We start from the raw sequence: 17,047 nt of genomic DNA, 5'->3' as shown, positions 1-17,047 counted from the left end.
GTTTGTGGAGGGTATTAGCTTATCTGTGCCTCGCGACCAGGCTGAGGGGGACACAGACCCATCCCAGAACTGAAGTCAATGGGCTCAGGGGGTAGGGAAGCTCTCAGGGTGGTCCTGGGGAATGCCCTCCCCTCAGCAGTCAGAGTAGCAATGACAACCTTATCAATCTGCCAGCTGTGCTGAGAGGACTTAGAACATGCATCAGTGGCTGACCTCTCCTTGGAGATTTCATTGTTGCTGGCATGATGATCTCCCTGAGCTCACATAAACCGGAGCCTCTTAGACCTGCCCATCAACCCAATTCTGCCCTGCCTCACCGTATCACATGGCACTATCTTCTAAAGTGCACTGAGGCATTCAAGCTGAACTCACAGTTCCCCAGTTCCTTGTTCCCCAGACCAGTGCACCCACCAGTCCTGCTTTTTGCAGGATACGCTCGATTCCCAGAGGAGGATGCCGTTTGCAGCACCATTAGTTTGTGGCCTCAGCACACACAGCACAAAGTGGTGATGCAGGGACTTTCTCCTGCGCAACCTGCCAGAAACACAGAACTCCCAGCTTCTCTGCACAGGACCTAACAGTTTCCTGCAGTGTCACTCCCCCTAGAACTGTGGCAGGGAACGGAGGAGAGAGGACTCCACCTTTTCACTGCTGGCTCTTTCCATGCACAATAGAAGTGCTTGTGACAGCAGCAGCCCCGGGCCAGTCTGATTGTGATGGAATGGCTCTCGCCAGCAAAACAGCTTCTGGAGAATAAGAAGTCAAGTCATTATGCTCTGGCCCATACATCTTCGCGCTCTTTGTGCTTTTATTTACACACCTTTCATATTTTTTCCTGCAGCTGAAAATTGAAAGATGAGTTCTCAGCTGCTCTGCCTATCTATAACCCACGCTGGCTGCGCCTCTCAGCTATAACAAAGCACCTCAGGTTCCTCAGCCAATGGAACTGCTCTATTAGCTGGACACCACACCAAAGACAAGATGCTACCCTCATGCAAGTCAGAATGGCTCCCACCACTTCCAAGGGGGAGCTACCTTAATTTCTAGAATAAGGGCTCAGGCCTTTTTAACTTGTAACATATTAATAATCTCTGTCCCACCCTCCACATGCTCCTGCTCAGAGAAGAATCAGTGTATTCTCAGTGGAAGGTTTGGGGGGGACGACCCAAAAATCCTTCAGAGTCCTGGTCTCACCCACATTGTTCATGCCGTGAGTCTGTGAAGTGAGAGCCAGGGTCACAGGCAGTTCTATGGTGCAGACAGACACAGAGCCATAGTGTTTCAGGGACAGCACAGCAGGAGGACGTTATCAGCGCCTCTCTCTGGGTCTGTGCTGCCAGCCCTGCAGAACGGGAGATAATTGCATTCACTGTCTCCTGCAGCGCTGACATAACCTGGATTCAGCGCATTACGTACAACAAACGGGCATTGTTGCTGGGATGCGCGAGAGGGCTGACACTCCAGCCTGTCAACAGACAGCTGCATTTGACCGTACGGAGCTCACAAGTGAAATGAGTTTGGGGGAACTCAGTCTAAGCCCTGTTGAACAAGGCTCCAAATTACAGACCCATCACACAGTCTGACACAAATGGCCACGTCTGAGGTTGAGGATGTGGGTTTGTTGGCAGTGCTGGGAGCTGCAAACCCGCCTGAACTTTAACTGGAAGCTCGGGCTCAGGAGATGAAGGGCCAATTATTGTATTTAAGTACCAAGCTCCCCATTCCACTGCCACACTCCTGCCCCCACCAGGCCTACTCTGCCTCTGAGCTGCCTGTGCAACTTGTCTGTATTGTTCCTCTCTCTCCATGGCTGCTGTGCTGAGATGCCAGCCCTTTGATTTCCACAGTCCTGTTTGAAGTTCAGCGCTTGGGAGGATTTAAAGATTGAAATTTCTCCCCTCTCTCTCGCAAGGTGACGGTTTTCTGCAACCCTGAAAATTCCAGGGCAAGCCTTAGTCACAAATGCCAGCACTGGAGCTCTGGAGATAAGATTCAAACAGGGCTCTGCATGGGAGGGGGGAGGGGGGAAGCAGAGGCGCCATAGCAATCACCCAGGAGCTAATCTCCTGGTGCATGGCTTGCTTTTCATTTTAAATCCAACTCTTTAAATTTCATGCGGCAGCGAGGCAGGAAATCTCACCCGAATTCTCCTTGTGAAGCCTCCAATGCTGACTCTGTCTGACATAAAGGTAGAGAAGGTGGCGGTTGGGATAATGGCGGGAACCATCACCCTGTGCACAGCATGAATAGAGGTTAACACAGGCTGGCATAGGCCAGAAAACGACTCTGGCTCCAACCGGTTCCAATAGGAGGCTTTTTCCTATTTAGGTCTGAGAGAGAGAAGCAACACAAGAGCCTGCCATTTTGGTGTCCTGAATGTGTGCTCTCCTCCCACTTGTTGGATGTACTTGGAACCTCAGCCAAGAGTGCTGTGACAAGTTGTCAAAAGCGGATGACTGTTTGGTGGCCCCTGGGGAAGATGAGTTTAGGGGCCTCGTGGGCAGGGATCTGTATCACAAAGCCCACATCTATCAGAGAAATCAAGGACCGACTAGGCCAAGGAGCATAAACTCTGCTTTGATTGCTACAGGGGTCCCTCCACTGGCAGAAGGTGGTGGGTGGGAAACTTCCCCTCCTGCTGCCTTGCTCTGAAAGAGAGGTGTCTTCAGCCTGCAGGATGGAAAATCCATCTAGCTTGGAAAACCAGACCTCAGAGGTGGGAGGGGACGGCCAAGGGCTATGAAACACCCAGTCTGCCCTCGCAGGTGTGAATGCCCCATCTTCCTTCCTCTCATCAGGGGGTAAGTAGAGCACCACCCCCTCTACAGTGCATGAGTCCTTTCACACCAGACCCTAAAAGCTGAGCTCCCGTATGTCCTGTGTGGACAAAACAGATCCCTGGGAACTTTCTTAAAAACTGAGACTTGCCCCACACCTCTTCCCCCCAGGGGCTGGGTGTTGGATGCTTCACCCCCACCCCAGAGGTGGTGGCTCCATTTCAGGGGTGCTCCAAGTAGTGAGGTTGTGAGACACTCTAACAGGCTGCCTTCTCCACCCTTTGGACCACCACAAAAAAGCTGGAAGGTTTCAAGTTTATAGACACCAGTGTTATTTACTGGGTCCTCTCCACCAGTGCAGCCCCGTGCAACAACATACCATTGGAAATACACTTCCCTCAGTCCAGGGGGGAGGGCAAGATTGCACCATGCTGCACTTCCTGCCAGCCTACCCCTTGCACATCCTTCCTGGCCTTTAACTATTCCCAGCTGACAGGCTGATTGCTCTCATTAGCTCATCAGCCTTCTGCCTAATTAAGTAATTGAGCACCCATCCCCCAATTAAATCCATTCTGTGAGGGAAGTAGCTAGTACCTTAGGGTCCATGAAAAATATCCTGCAGCCTTGCCTCTCAGAACCTGGAGCAACTGACTCAGGTTCCTAGGGCTTGCGCTATGGGGCTAAAAAGAGCAGGGTAGGCATTCCTGCAGTCATCCTGGAGCCTGGGCTCTGACACCTGAGGAGGAGGAGGAGGGTCTCAGAGCCTAGATTCCAGCCCAAGTGGGAATGTCTACACTGTTATTTTTAGCCCTGTAGCACCAGCCCAAGTCAGTTGACCTGGGCTCTGACACTCACCGCTGCAGGGTTTTTTTTTTGCAGTGTATATACCCTAGGTTCTGGGCTCCTAGCACTCTGTCACAGGCACGGGGGGCTGAAGAGTGCTAGGGAGAGGTGAAACATTAAATGTTGGGTTCTAGGAGTCCTAGATATGAAAGTGTCCAAATAAACAGCAACCCTTTGGCCCTTTCTGCTCTGCTTCTTCAATCAGCTTTCCAGGGAGTTTGTTGCTCTAGCACTGATTTTGAAATCCCTCATAGCACCCTTGTCAGACTCAGGAGGGTTTGGGGTCCTCTCTGTCCACGTAAGGAGGAGGTTGTCGGGACCCTGCATTGCAGCCTACTCTCTGGAGGAGGGGAGAGGATTTGAGACCTGCCTCCTCTTTTCTTGTCTATTTTCTTTTCCAGTAATTGCAAGTCCAATCTGTGTGCTTGGTTCCATCCCAGCTGGCTCCATAGACTGGGGAGCTCCCTTCACCGTGTTTGCAGGGAGTTCAGTGCCAATCAATAGGCGAGGGGCATAGGCGTGCGCAGCACAGCTCATTAATTTGTGCACCCAGGGAATTTTCATTAAGGTGTGCACCCATGATCTTTATCGGAGTGTCAAACTCAATTCCATCGGCGGGCCACATTTGAATTGCCCGCCAGCGGAATTCTCGCCGTGTCCTAGTCTCCGCTGCGAAATATCGCAAGGAGCACTATTTCAGTGACAGATCGCAGCGTCTTCCCATCCGCTGCTAAATCTCCCAGCTCCTTCTTTTTCGGCGGCAGCTCGCTGGGTCTTGCCACCTGCCAAGAAATCGCGCGCCCTCCTCTCTTTTCGGCGGCAGCTCTACCCTCCTGCGGGCCGTATGTTTCAAACACCTGCATTAGGGCGTGCCTGGGCACACCCAGCACACCCCGTGCACACGCCTATGGCGAGGGGGCATTTGCCTGATTTATAGCTGTTATTAGGGCTTGGCTAACATGGGTCTGAGTTTTGGGTCAGACAGGAGGCTGACTGTCGCAGAACCTCTGAGCAGAGGCTGCATGCTGAACTGGAGATGTGGACTTGGCTTTGGCCTTGTCTGCACTGAGCCTGGAAAGCACAATTAGTACCTGTCTAGAGAAGCGTTTGGATGAAGGAAACGAGCTCTCCATCCCCACTGTGATGCTCCTGGCTAGACTTGGGATATGCCCCACGTCCCCACTGCCCCGTATTTGAGTCCTGAACTGCTGTCTCCAGGCTCTGGTGAGTAGGAGGCAGAGAGACAGGGGAAGGGAGAGGCAACAAAAGTCACTGTAGCAGCATCAACATTGCCTGGCAGGAAGAGTCCAAGGAGGGAGAAATGAGGAGCTCCTGCCCACACCCCATTCTATACTGCCTGGGGGGGGACCCTGAAGGACAAGAAGAAAGCTTTCCCCTTTCCTCACTCTACACCCCCCCTCAAGCCTCCATTGCCTCTTAAATAATGTCCATGTCCTCAGGGAGTGGCAGCCTGTCTCCCAGTCACTCCTATGGCTGATGTGTGCCTGGGGGGGGAAGGATGAAGCATCTATCCCACATTAGACAGCACAATTGTCAACACCTCATCAATACCTAAGACTGATCGACCCAGTGGGTCACAGAAGCTGTGATGAAACAGGGAATTCCCCTGCCCAGCGGCTGCTCCTGCTTTTCTGCTTAACATATCTGAGCCGGTGTGAAGTGCTCTGCATGTTTCCAGTGCTATGTAAACAATGACCCAGCTAGTGGGGCAGCCATCACTGGACTCCTATGAGGATTTCCCTCTTCTCTGGAGAGCTGGAGGATCAAGAAGAAGCCCTGATGTCTCCTGAGGGGAACTCAGACTAAATGAAAGGGCATCCCTGTAATGTGACAATTTGGATCCCAACACTGGGCATCATCCCCCAGGACCTGAATGTGCAGAATCAGCCCTTCTCACCCAAGTGCTGGGAGAGTAAACCCAAGGGATCCCCTTATTCCCCCTCCCCCTCATAGAAGGACTGGTGACATATTAGTGCTGCTGACCAGGGATGACGCTGAGAGTGGCAAACTCAGTTCACTGCTGATGACAAGCGATGCCAGAATCTGGACCGTGGATGGTGCTTTCTGTACTTGGCCTTTCGAAGCAGGAGGCTGCAATAGATACTCCACTGGGCCCTGACAAGGCATTCCTCGCTTGTGCCAGCATGGAGCTGTGTTCACTATAACACACCACCCAGCCCCGGCTTTGCCCCAGGGGCCTGCTCTCAGAGTGACCCCATGTGGGCTGTGCGGTACCCACTGTCTGCACAATATAATGCATCCCACTGACAGCACGGCCTCGCTGGAGCTCAGGCCTTTGTCTGACCCCCCTGTCTATGCCACATTACGAGGAAGCAGATGGCTAAGAGAATGACCCTCCCCAAAAACAAAGAAAGCCCAAAGCCGGCTGGAGGCATTAACACCCCTGGGAGCAATTTAATCACAGACTCCTCAGCCGTTCTGATTAAAGCCAGGCCCTGATGAATGGATGGTGAACCAGATATTGGTGAATATTCATCTCCCACAGGGAGGGGTGTCCTGGAAACTTGCCTACAGGGAAGGTAGCGAGGAGAGGGGGAAAGAGAGCTTCCAGCCTCAGGCACACCCAGGTTCAGCAGCGGAGATGGGACGGGGGTGGGGGGGAGGGAAGAAGGGGTTGCTACTTTTGCATTTAATTGAAGTTTACAATAACCATGTACAAAGCTAAGAGGTTTATAGCTCTAGACTGAGGGAGCAGCTCAGCGCCCTCAGGATAAACCCCACTATCCTGATTGAACAGGAACGCTGGGTAGGCGGGCGCACCTCAGTTGTTTGCACTGTTGTTGTAGCCGTGTTGGTCCCAGGATATTAGAGCGACAAGGCGGGTGAGGTCTTATTTTTCATTGGACCAACTTAAGGGACAAGCTTCCCAAGCATTGCTCTGTGTAGCTTGAAAGTTTGTCTCTTTCACCGGCAGAAGCTGGTCCAATAAAAGATATGCCCTCACCCTCCTTGTCGCTCTCACTTCCCCAGGAGAGCCCCTGCTGTACAGCTGGAAAGCGCTCAACCATCCACCCTATTCCCTGAAGAGATACCTGTCTCTATGGCATGATTGGTTGTCAGCGCCAAACTTCCCATTCCTCTTCCACACTGCACCACCGCCTGTCCCTGTCACACACTGCACACACCCTGTCACACACTGCACCTCTCTCGTTCTCCTTTCAGCTATGTTGAGATGATTAGATCTCATTTGGGGGGGTCAGGGAGGGCTCTTTTTCATTCATTTACTAGCATGGCCTTGTCTCAGTCCATGAGATACTCAATGCTGCATTATGAAGGTCAAGCCCATGCTAACTTTGCAAGAGAAGAGAGGCTGTGAGGTCTCAGAGGCTCCTGAGTTAATGTCCTGAGAACTGAAGATAAAATTGCAGCCACATTCTGGAAAACACCCTCTGAAGGCGAAAGGGAAGAAAGGAGCAGAGCAGTATGGCCAGAAGTGCTAAAGCAGCCTAGCATTTTCATCACCTCTTCAGTCACACTGGGCTCTCTTGATTTCTTACAGCCAAAGGGCTGTCTGCCTTGGGGCTCCCTCTGTTTCTCACCACTACAAATGCACACTTTAGTTTGTCAGTCAGTGCCCTGGAGCAGAGAGCAGCAGTGTGTGAGCTTCTGCAGAGGTTTTGTGTCCCTCTCCACCAGAGAGCACTTCCATAACGATAGGAATTGGTGCATCAGTGGTAGAAGCCATGGACAAAAGTTTGCCAGTATTTTGGCAAATAAATGGCCTCAATGTATGATCTTTAAACCCCTGCTCCTGGCTTTCTAAGGGCAACACAGCATGCAATCCCTGGCCACAACCAGCAGTCAAGCTCCTTTTATCTCCTTTGTATTGCTGGTGGCAGTGTGAGCTTTTCACTGCTCTCCACTACCACGCCTGAGAACTGCCCAACTGGGCCTCCTTGCTGAGACTGCCGGCCAATGGAGATTATTGCCAATGGCGATGGGCACATGGGAGGTGTCAATTCTTCCATGCGTAAATACATTGTGATCAGTCTGGGTGGGGAAAGGCAAAGCAGAGAATAAGAAATTTCCAAGGGAACATTTCTTCACCCCAGGAATCCAGGAAAGCATAGGAGGGGTTTCCAAAGGATTTAGGATGGGTGGATGGGAATTACACATCTGTTAAAAACCCAGTGAAGGAGCAATGGATAACTAGACAAGTCGGTTTGCACAGTGAACCTACGACAATACCCCTTTGTGATACGGCACAGGCACTATGGGGAGAAGTTTGCTCCCACATTTACCTAACATGGAGCTTGGAACCGCTCAGACACTGGTTCCCTTATCCCCCTGCCTGTCTTTATAACACCTTTTCTGAACAACTGAACCAGCATTTGCAGAGGACAAAATGAGTCTACTTAGCTGGCCTAGCTGGTTGTAGAGATGAAAGGTACAGTCCCATCACAAGACACGGCTCCCAACACTACAAGATGACAGAAGTAGGACTGCGTTAGTGGCACCACAGCCAATGTAGGAGGGCTGGGAGTATAAAGTGCAGTATGGCCATTCATATCACAGAGCTCCTATATCCTTTGCAGTCATACACAGCTTTTCCGTGATTCTTCATTGTTTAATCCAAATCCCAGGATCCCTCACCTTGAGGCTGACGGCTAAACTCCTGTCAGTACACCTGCATAATTCCCATCATCAGTAATGGGAGTCACACCTGCATTTGGATAGCAGAATATATGATTTTGTTGATTCTTTCCTACTATCCTTTGCAGGTTGAGTTATTCTCCCCAAATACCCAGCAACTAACTCCAGTAATCACTTATTTATTCTCTGGGATGTTATGGGCAGCCTGCCTGTGGATTCCTATCAGACACACCCTGGGCCAGATGCTCAGCTGGTATAAATTCATGTAGCTCCATTGAATTCAGTGAAGTTATGCCAATTCACAACAGCCAAGAATCTAGCCCAATGCATCCAGGCACAATACTGTTGAAGATACTGGTTAAATGAAAGCCAATGGACCTAGCAGAAACCCAGCCACCAATGACATTCAAATCTCTGACCCCAACACAAACATCACTAGACGCTATATTATGACACGATTACATCTGCTCATGACAAATGCTAGCTGAGGAGGCAGCCATCAGAGATAGTTCTGCACCATTCCCAAAGTACAGGGAACGTTTTCAATTCAGGGTATCCCTGTTTATGGTTAATACTTAAGCCTGAATGTCTCTGTAGTCACTTTCCGCTTAATGTCTTTTTTTCTGGTGCCCGACACAAAGCCAATCAGATACAGCAAGGGATGCCAAACACACAATCTTCCTGTTGTTTTTCCTAACACTTCAGTCACCATGACCCACAAGCCAAAGCAATCGATGCCTCACAGAAAACATCTTATTCAGAAACAATTCTCTCTGAACAACTTTTCAGTATGTCCTCTGGGATCTTTGTCTTTTAGGCGCTCAGCAGCCTCTGATGGTTCTTTCCCCCCTCGCAAGTCATAATCCTGTTTGTAGCATCACAGTCAGTTGCCTAAGAGATTATTATGCCATCACAAATAAAGATTCACGACTTTCACATGTGGAATAAGGAGCAAGAGAGACTCCTATGCTGGAAAGATCTTGATGTTTTGGATGAAAACGTCGTCAGGGGTAAGGCATGAAAAGAAGAGAGAATCTCAGAGAGAATGTGTGTTGCACCATGCCCTGAAGGTTACTAGCCTTGGGCTGTAATGGGCCTGCAAGGGGAGCACGTTCCAAAGGTAGGGTCTCTTCGGAGAAAAATGTGGCAACAGACACGGAGAGCACAGTCAGCCCTGGGGTAACTTCATTGAGGTCACTAGAGGGATTTGACTCAGAGTGTTTAAACTAAGGCTTGGCAACAAATGCACCCCACTTGGTCTTAAATGACATGGTGGAGTATAAGATGAGAGGCAACTTAGATAACTGGTTCCCAGACCTCTCAGGGCTTTAAAGATCATCACCAACCCCTTGAATTGCACCAAGAAGGCATCTAATTCAGAGACCTGAGCTCACAGTATTATGTGCTCATTGTGAGCCACCCGGACCCTAAAGAGGTGGACAGCTGCATACTGAACCAGCTGGTATTTCAGGGTGGACTACAGCTGGAGCTCTAAATGGAGCACATTACAATAGTGCAGCCCGGAGTAACAAAGGCATGGATGACAGCAGCAAGTTCTCAGGCTCCTGGCCAATTGGTAAAGACAAGCCACCAGAGCTGTCTGGGAGTGGCAAAAACTGCTAAAGCAGGGCACTGAAGTGCAAACCATTTTGGTTAAAGTTGGGCACACACACTCACCACCTGCCAGGATGTGGAAGGTTTTGTACATTGGTATCCATTGTGAAAGATACCAAGCACTGATGAGACAAGTAAAGTCTCATGCAAAATGCTAGCTCCCCTGGCACAGTTAGCTATTGTGCAAGGTGGTTTGGATCTTGTCACTTCATAGGAAAAGTCTCGTGCATTGATGCCTGCCATAGGACTTGCCATACCAGGTCAGTCCAGTGGCTCATCTAATCCAGTATCCTATCTCAACAGTAGCAGAGGGTTAAAATGAAGCCGCAATAACCCCAAAGTGGGTTTTATGCATAGAGGATACTAATGATGATTGGCTCCATAGGGAACTGCATCCAGCCTTCTTTGGACAGACTGTAGGTCTGACATAGGGACTTTCAGAGGGATTATAGGGGGATCAAGGAGGAACCACCCACCCACCCTCAGGAAACTCCTGTACATTTCCCTTTGAGACCTCCCACTCCAACGCAAACCCTTTATTCCTCTGATCCAAAGAATTCTATTGTTGTCGCTGCCTATCAGTGGTTTTGTTATTTCAGTCCCTGTGGAATAATATTGTTTTATTACTATCAAAGTCTTTCCTTTCTCCTCGCACCATATTAACCCTACCAATGACAGGGTCCTAGTAGATAACAAATACAGCTGGCAGCCAAACAGAGACAGAGACTGAATAGGCACTTAGCCTTCAATTTAGTGGTCTATTCTTTTTCATATATTCAGTTTAGTGATAGAGTCTATTCTTCAATTTAGTGCTACGTTCTAGCCTTCCTTCCAGTCTGTAGCCTGCTAGCATTTTACTAAAGAGACGAAAAACCCACACAGAGCAATGAAAGCTTCTCCCACAGTGGGAATGTTCTTGGTCTGTTATATGATAATAGCTCTGGGTATCTTACCAATGTGCTTTTACTGCTATGAGTGAATCTTCAGAAATGAATGTACTCACGTTATAGAATGAAGTTCGTTTGTGTGCAGTGGCTTTAAGACTGCACTGTATATAAATAAACAGTGTAATCAAGTTTTAATTTCAGTTCATTTTAATCTGAAAAATGCCCCTAGCCCTTTCTTTAGATGTGACTATAAATTGGTGTTGATTCTGTCTGTGAGCTTTGGGCCTTCCATCAGTATGTGTTTATAAAGCACCAAGTGCATAGATGGTGCTCAGTAAATAACAGAATAATAAAAAATGCAAGAGCTCCAGGAAGATGGCATTCTTACAGAGCTGGGTTTAAACACCCCTAGCTCCCACCAAAGCCAACAAAAGACTTGTTTTCCATTCTGCTCCCCTTCTGCAAGGCTCGGCTTCCTTTCTTATCTTTCTCCTCTCCGCTGTGAGCTTAGCTTTTCCTATCCTCACTTCTACTGGAAAATGACGACACTGTAATTTCAAGAGCCTTGTTGTTCTAAGGCAGTTTAGTGCAAGGCCTTGAAATATGATTTCCTCCTGCCTTTGTGCAGGGTTAAGTGTGTTAGGAGGCAGAGCCTACATAAACACACTCTGGCAGAAGCAAGAAAGGTCAGCACGGCTCCCCCCATCTCTAGTAATCAGCCTGTGCATGTGTGTGTCTGAATACGATATTACCCTGCCCTGCAGTTACAATTAACCCCTAAAGAACCTCAATCTAATGAGGCGCTGTAGCTGAGTACACAAGTCTGGACTGAACATGTCACCATTTAAAGCCCATACTCCACCTTTTGAAAGAAATAAGGTCCTTATTTTCCCAGCTCACTCGCTAACGGAGTTGGTAAGGTGGGGGAGGAGGGAAGGGTTAGATGGTAGCTGAAGATGTAGAAAGTCATGAATAATGTAAGCCTCCCTAGACACAGTTACATCACTTAGCTTGTGTGTCACTGATACCCTCCAAATGGACGCCTCCCACACCTTCTTCCACAAGTCATGCTTAGGCTATTTGGTATAATTAGGGATCCATTTCAAGAAACACCATCTACAAGGCAGGCAGGATGGTCTTATGATAAAGGCAAGGAACGGGGACTCACAAGATTTACATTCACATTCTGGCTCTGCCATAGGCTTCCTGTGTGATCTTGGGCAAGTCACTTAATCCATCTGTGCCTCTGATCCACATCTGTAAAGTGGGGATAATAATTCTCTATGTCACAGGGGAGGTTAGTATGGATACATATATTATTATATGTTGTGCACAACACACAAGAACCTACACAGACAGTTTAGAGGATACATTTTAACCCCCTCCTCTAAAACTGTGTGCAGTTTTTTACACCCAGTTTCTGTGCATACAATAACTTGGACTCAGAAAAACAAATTCAAAATTTTAGCAGCTGCTTTTCAGAAATTTAGCCCTAACTATTTGTAGTATTAATATTCCAAAACCAGAATGATGAAATGGGAACTATGTTTGGTAGGACGGGGAGAACAAGGAGGGAATTGAAGACAAAAGGGGAATTTTAACAGCAAACATTTGAGTAAGATTTTTTAAGGGGTTGCGTTTGAGCCCCAAGTTTGATCTCTCATGTTCTGAGTCAGCAAAGGCTGAGAGCACAATGGCAAGAGCATTCTCAGGCCCCAAAGGGTGGGAACGGCTCACTCCCTCAGCTAGGAGAGGCTCAAAACTAAGCAGAGATGGTACATTCAGCCCCTGGGTCAGCGGCATCTAGGAACCAGCAGGCACAGTCTGCTCAGCCACCAGGGAAAGCAGTGTGTTCCCAAGCCAGCATCCTATGCAGTACATCACAGACACCTGCATTTACTAGAGCGAGCAGCTCATGCTTCAAGGTGTAACTAACTGATCGTCCAGCTAAATAATAATACTCTGCTGTTCTACAGCACTGTCGTCCTTAGATTTCAAATGCTTCACAAGATGCTCCAGTAGGATGGATATTAGCATAACCATCATTCCCCCCCGCCCCAGATTTTAAGTAAAATAACTGCCCAAATGCTGAAAACACAGCACTGCAAAATAAACATTGGCATCTCCAGACTGGAACCACCTGAACGTCTCTAGGAAATGTTACACTATCACAGTCATCCAAAGAGTTTAAATATCTCACCTGTGACAGTCACCAACATGGAGGCCACCAGGGGACGATTGTTGTCCAGTTTACGGCTCAGCCTCAGCTCACCACTTGACTGATTTACAATCAACAAATGCAGCTCGTTTCCCCGTTCAAAAGTGTAGAAGAGCCTGTCAGACACATCTGGATCATAAGCCGGGATCTTCCCTATGACCCCAGAAGGGAAAGTATTGGACCTTTTGGAAATGTAGTTGTTGAAGAGGATCTGGAAGTTCTTGAGGACAGGGCTATTGTCGTTCTGGTCAATGAGTTTGATGTGGACTGTGGCTCTGCTGACTAGGGGGCAGATGTGGCCTGGACCACAATTACGTACTCAGGCTTTGTCTCATAATCCAGGTCAATCAAGGCAGTGAGCTCCCCAGAAAATATGTCCATCTGGAAGATCTCAGGGATGTTGCCTTCCACAATCTGATACATGATCTGGGCATTAGGTCCCTCATCTGGGTCAATGGCTGTGATCTGGGCCACCACAGAGCCAACAATGCTGTTCTCTTTCACCAAAACCTCAAACTCTTCAGCCTGGAAAACAGGGGCATTGTCATTCACATCCTGAACAGTGACTTGAATGTTGACTGGGGTTCTTTGCGGGGGGATCCCCCTGTCCACGGCATAGGCAGTTAGCTCATAGACTGGGGCACTCTCTCGGTCCAGCCTGCGGACAGTGCGGATAATCCCAGAAGTGGGCTCTATGGTAAAATCCCCATCCCCATCCTCCCCATTCTGGAAGGTGTATTGTACCCGACCATTGGTGTGGGCGTCGCGGTCAGTGGCAGAGATTTGGAGCACGCTGGTGAATGGAGGGGCATCCTCTGATATAATGCCTTGGTAGTGAGGACTGACAAACCGAGGGGCATTGTCGTTTACATCGTTCACCATGATTTCTACGTAGGTGGTGTCCGCTTTCTGAGGGATCCCATTATCTTTGGCGGTGATGGCCAAAGTGTAGGTGACCTGGTCTTCATAGTCCAACTCCGCCTGCAATGTGATGGCACCAGAGTCTGCATCAATATGAAACTGAGGAATATTGTCCTCTAGGTAATAAGTGATCCTGGCATTTTCCCCCACATCATCATCCGTGGCACTGATCACCACCACGGTGCTGCCCACAGGCCGGTCCTCATTGACACTCACCGAATAGTGGGCACTCTGGAACACCGGCCTATGGGTGTTAGCATCAGTGATGTTGACATGAATGTGACAATTGTCATGCAGGGTCCGGTCAGAGGCAGTCACTGTTAGCACATAGCGCCTCTCTTGCTTGTAGTCCAAGGGTAGAGAGAGAGTGATCAGCCCCACTCCTCCCTGAGTACTGATAGAGAAGCGGTTCCGGGTGTTCCCCCCAGTTATCTGGTAGCTAATGGCACTGTTCACATCTCTGTCAATTGCCGAGACACTCAGAACACTGGTCCCCACAGCAGCATCTTCATTTAGACGGATGAAATACTCCTTTTGGGTGAATTCAGGGCGATTGTCATTCACGTCCATGACAGTGATGGTGACACTAGCAGAGGCAGATAAGGATGGAGTGCCATGGTCCCGAGCCTCTACCCCAAAAAAATAGTGCTCCACTGACTCACGGTCCAAGGGGCCACTCACTGTGATCCACCCCGTGGCACTGTTCACCACAAAGGGAGTGTCAGCTGAGACCCCAGTTAGTTTATATTCCAGACGAGAGTTTTCTCCGTAATCTGCATCCACTGCCTGGATGTGGATCACTGAATGGCCAAGAGGAGCATTTTCCAGGACGGAGATTTGAAAAGGGGTGCTGACAAATATGGGGGCATGATCATTAATGTCCACCACTTGGATGCTGGCCATGCCAGTGTTGTTAGACAAAGGAGGGCGCCCCGCATCCTGCGCACGTATCCTCAGGGCATATTCACGTTCAACTTCAAAATCCAAAGGCGCCACCACCTGTATTTCTCCAGTCACGCTGTCAATGGAGAATTGGCCCCGGCTGTTCCCACTGATGATGTTATAATGAACTAAAGCGTTATTGTCTTTGTCATTGTCAGTGGCAGTAACTCTCAAGATTTCCGTGTGGGCCCTTATGTCCTCTCTCACCTGGACTATGTAGCGCTTTTCACTGAACTGAGGCGCATTGTCATTCTCATCCAGAACTGTGATATAGACTTTCACCAGGGCAGATCTGGGACCAGGCTCCTTACCCTGGTCGTTGGCCTCCACCACCAAAGAATATTTCTCCATTTTCTCTCTATCCACTTGCCCGCTGGTGGTGATCAGACCTGACCTGGGATCTATCTCAAAGACAGAGTGAGCTGCTTGTTCATTCACAAATCGATACCTGATGTTTGCATTAGGTGGGGAGTCCACATCCGTGGCCCTCAGCTGTAAGATAGGGTAGCCTTCTTCTACATTTTCCCTAATAGTCTCTCTGTACTCACTCTGCTCAAAGATAGGGTCGTGATCATTTCGGTCAGCAACAGTTACAGCAATCATGGTGGTGGCAGAAAGGCGGGGGACCCCATGATCCACAGCAGTAACCCGGAAATAGTGCAGGTCCATATTCTCTCTGTCCAAAGCTTTGGTGGTGGTGATGAGACCATTCTTGGGGTCAATGCTAAACAGCTCCATAGACCTGCTATTCATCAGGGCATCCATGGAGTAGACTAGCTTCCCAGCCTCCCCTGAATCAGGGTCTTGTGCGGCCATAGTTATCACAGGAGTCCCTGGGGGCTGGTTTTCAGCCACCTGAACTTGGTAATTATACTGAGGGAAGTGGGGGTGGCGGTTGGCTGTCCTACCAGTCCTTAATAATGGGAGGAATGCACTCTCCCTCCTCCTCCTCTGCTTGACACGCGGATGATGTGATAGATCAAACTGCATAGCTGGACTGGGCTTTAATGGCAGGGGAGCAAACAGATCCGGGGCTGACGGGCTCCCAAACTCCACGGCAAAGCAACGAGTTTGTAAACAGCCTCTGGTGGAATCAAACAGGTGAAAAACCAGACAGGGATCCTGCTTTCTGGGAGGCAGGGCAGGCGGGCTCGGAGCGCGGGCTGGATCCAGTCCTAGCTCCGCTCTGGGAGCTGTCCCGGGCGCAGGTGGTGCTGAAACGGCGTCTTCCGACTCACGGGCCTGCGCCTGCCCTTCCGTATCTTTCTCCAAGCACACAGCCCAGTCCAGGGGCCGGCGCTCGTCCGGGCCGGTCCCGCAGCGCTCACCTGCGCGCCGGCAGGAGGTTCCCCGCAGCGGCTGTCCCCCTGCGCACAGCTGAAGGCAGGTCACGAAGGTCAGCCACTCACTGAGCTGCAAGCGGCCCCGCTGGTGGGGAGGTGGCCCGAGCTGCATCCTTGCAAACCAGGGGCGGCTCTCCGAGGCCGGCGAGTACCTTTGCGGGGCCAGGGACTCCCGGATCTCCAGCTGCCAGGCATCCGTGCAGTTATCCGCGCCGGGAGTGGGTTGGTGCCGGGGCACTCGCATTACGCACAGCCTCCCGCCTTGCAGGGAGTGCCAGGCGCCCGCCGCCGCCGCGCTCAGCCAGCCCCCGGGGGAGCTCGGAGCCCCCTGGGCAGCGCGGTGGCGGCTCCGGCCCGCACAGCAGCAGCAAGCTCTGGCCCTCTGGCCGCCCGCATTGTCCAGGGAGCCGGCCCCATTGGCCCGGGCCGGCCGCTCTCCGCTCGCCTCCTCCTCGGGGCTCCGGGCCCCGCTGCAGTTGGCCCCGAGGGAGGCGAAGGTGCGAGGGCGATCCGGACCCGCAGCGCTCCCGGGCTGCCCGGCCGGCTCCCCGCCTTGCTGCCACGGCGGCTCGGTGCAGCCTTCCCCGCTAGTCCTGCGGCCGTGGCTCGGCGCTGCTGCCCAGGCGCCGGGGCTCTGGGTGCGGGGCGGCTCCGGGGGCAGCGCCCGGGCGTTTATAATCCACAAGCAGGGGGAGCCGCCGGCCCGCTCCCCCTGGGCAGCTGCGGGGCGCGGAGTCCTCTTCGTGCCCCACAGCGGGGACCCCGAGCCGGCTCGGAGGCGGGGCCTGCCCCGCCGCGCCTTCCCCGGCAGGGCGCCCCTCCGGCCCCCCGCCCGCGAGAGGGGGCAGCCGCTGCCGGCGGCCAAGC

At 50.8% G+C, this 17,047-nt stretch overlaps 1 protein-coding gene and 1 long non-coding RNA gene across 2 annotated transcripts in view; both read right to left on the bottom strand.

The window, feature by feature from the left end:
• CELSR3 (cadherin EGF LAG seven-pass G-type receptor 3) overlaps positions 1-16,424 on the bottom strand; it is a 62,866-nt gene extending 46,442 nt beyond the window's left edge. Inside the window, 2 exon segments of the mRNA XM_067544252.1 lie at positions 12,957-13,265; positions 13,268-16,424. Coding sequence (XP_067400353.1) covers positions 12,957-13,265; positions 13,268-16,424 — 3,466 coding nt within the window.
• Positions 971-3,221, bottom strand: LOC137150510 (uncharacterized). The gene is made up of 3 exons (XR_010918990.1): positions 3,157-3,221; positions 2,141-2,330; positions 971-1,342 (listed from the first exon to the last, which is right to left on the bottom strand). It is a non-coding gene; the product is annotated as an uncharacterized lncRNA (long non-coding RNA).
• Positions 16,425-17,047: the final 623 nt, after the last annotated feature.

Source organism: Emydura macquarii, unplaced genomic scaffold (assembly GCF_026122565.2).
Source record: "Emydura macquarii macquarii isolate MOO-44397 ecotype Brisbane River unplaced genomic scaffold, CSIRO-AGI_Emac_v2 contig_968, whole genome shotgun sequence".
In the NCBI taxonomy this organism is placed as follows: Eukaryota; Metazoa; Chordata; order Testudines; family Chelidae; genus Emydura; species Emydura macquarii.
This window is presented reverse-complemented; position numbering and strand designations above follow the sequence as displayed.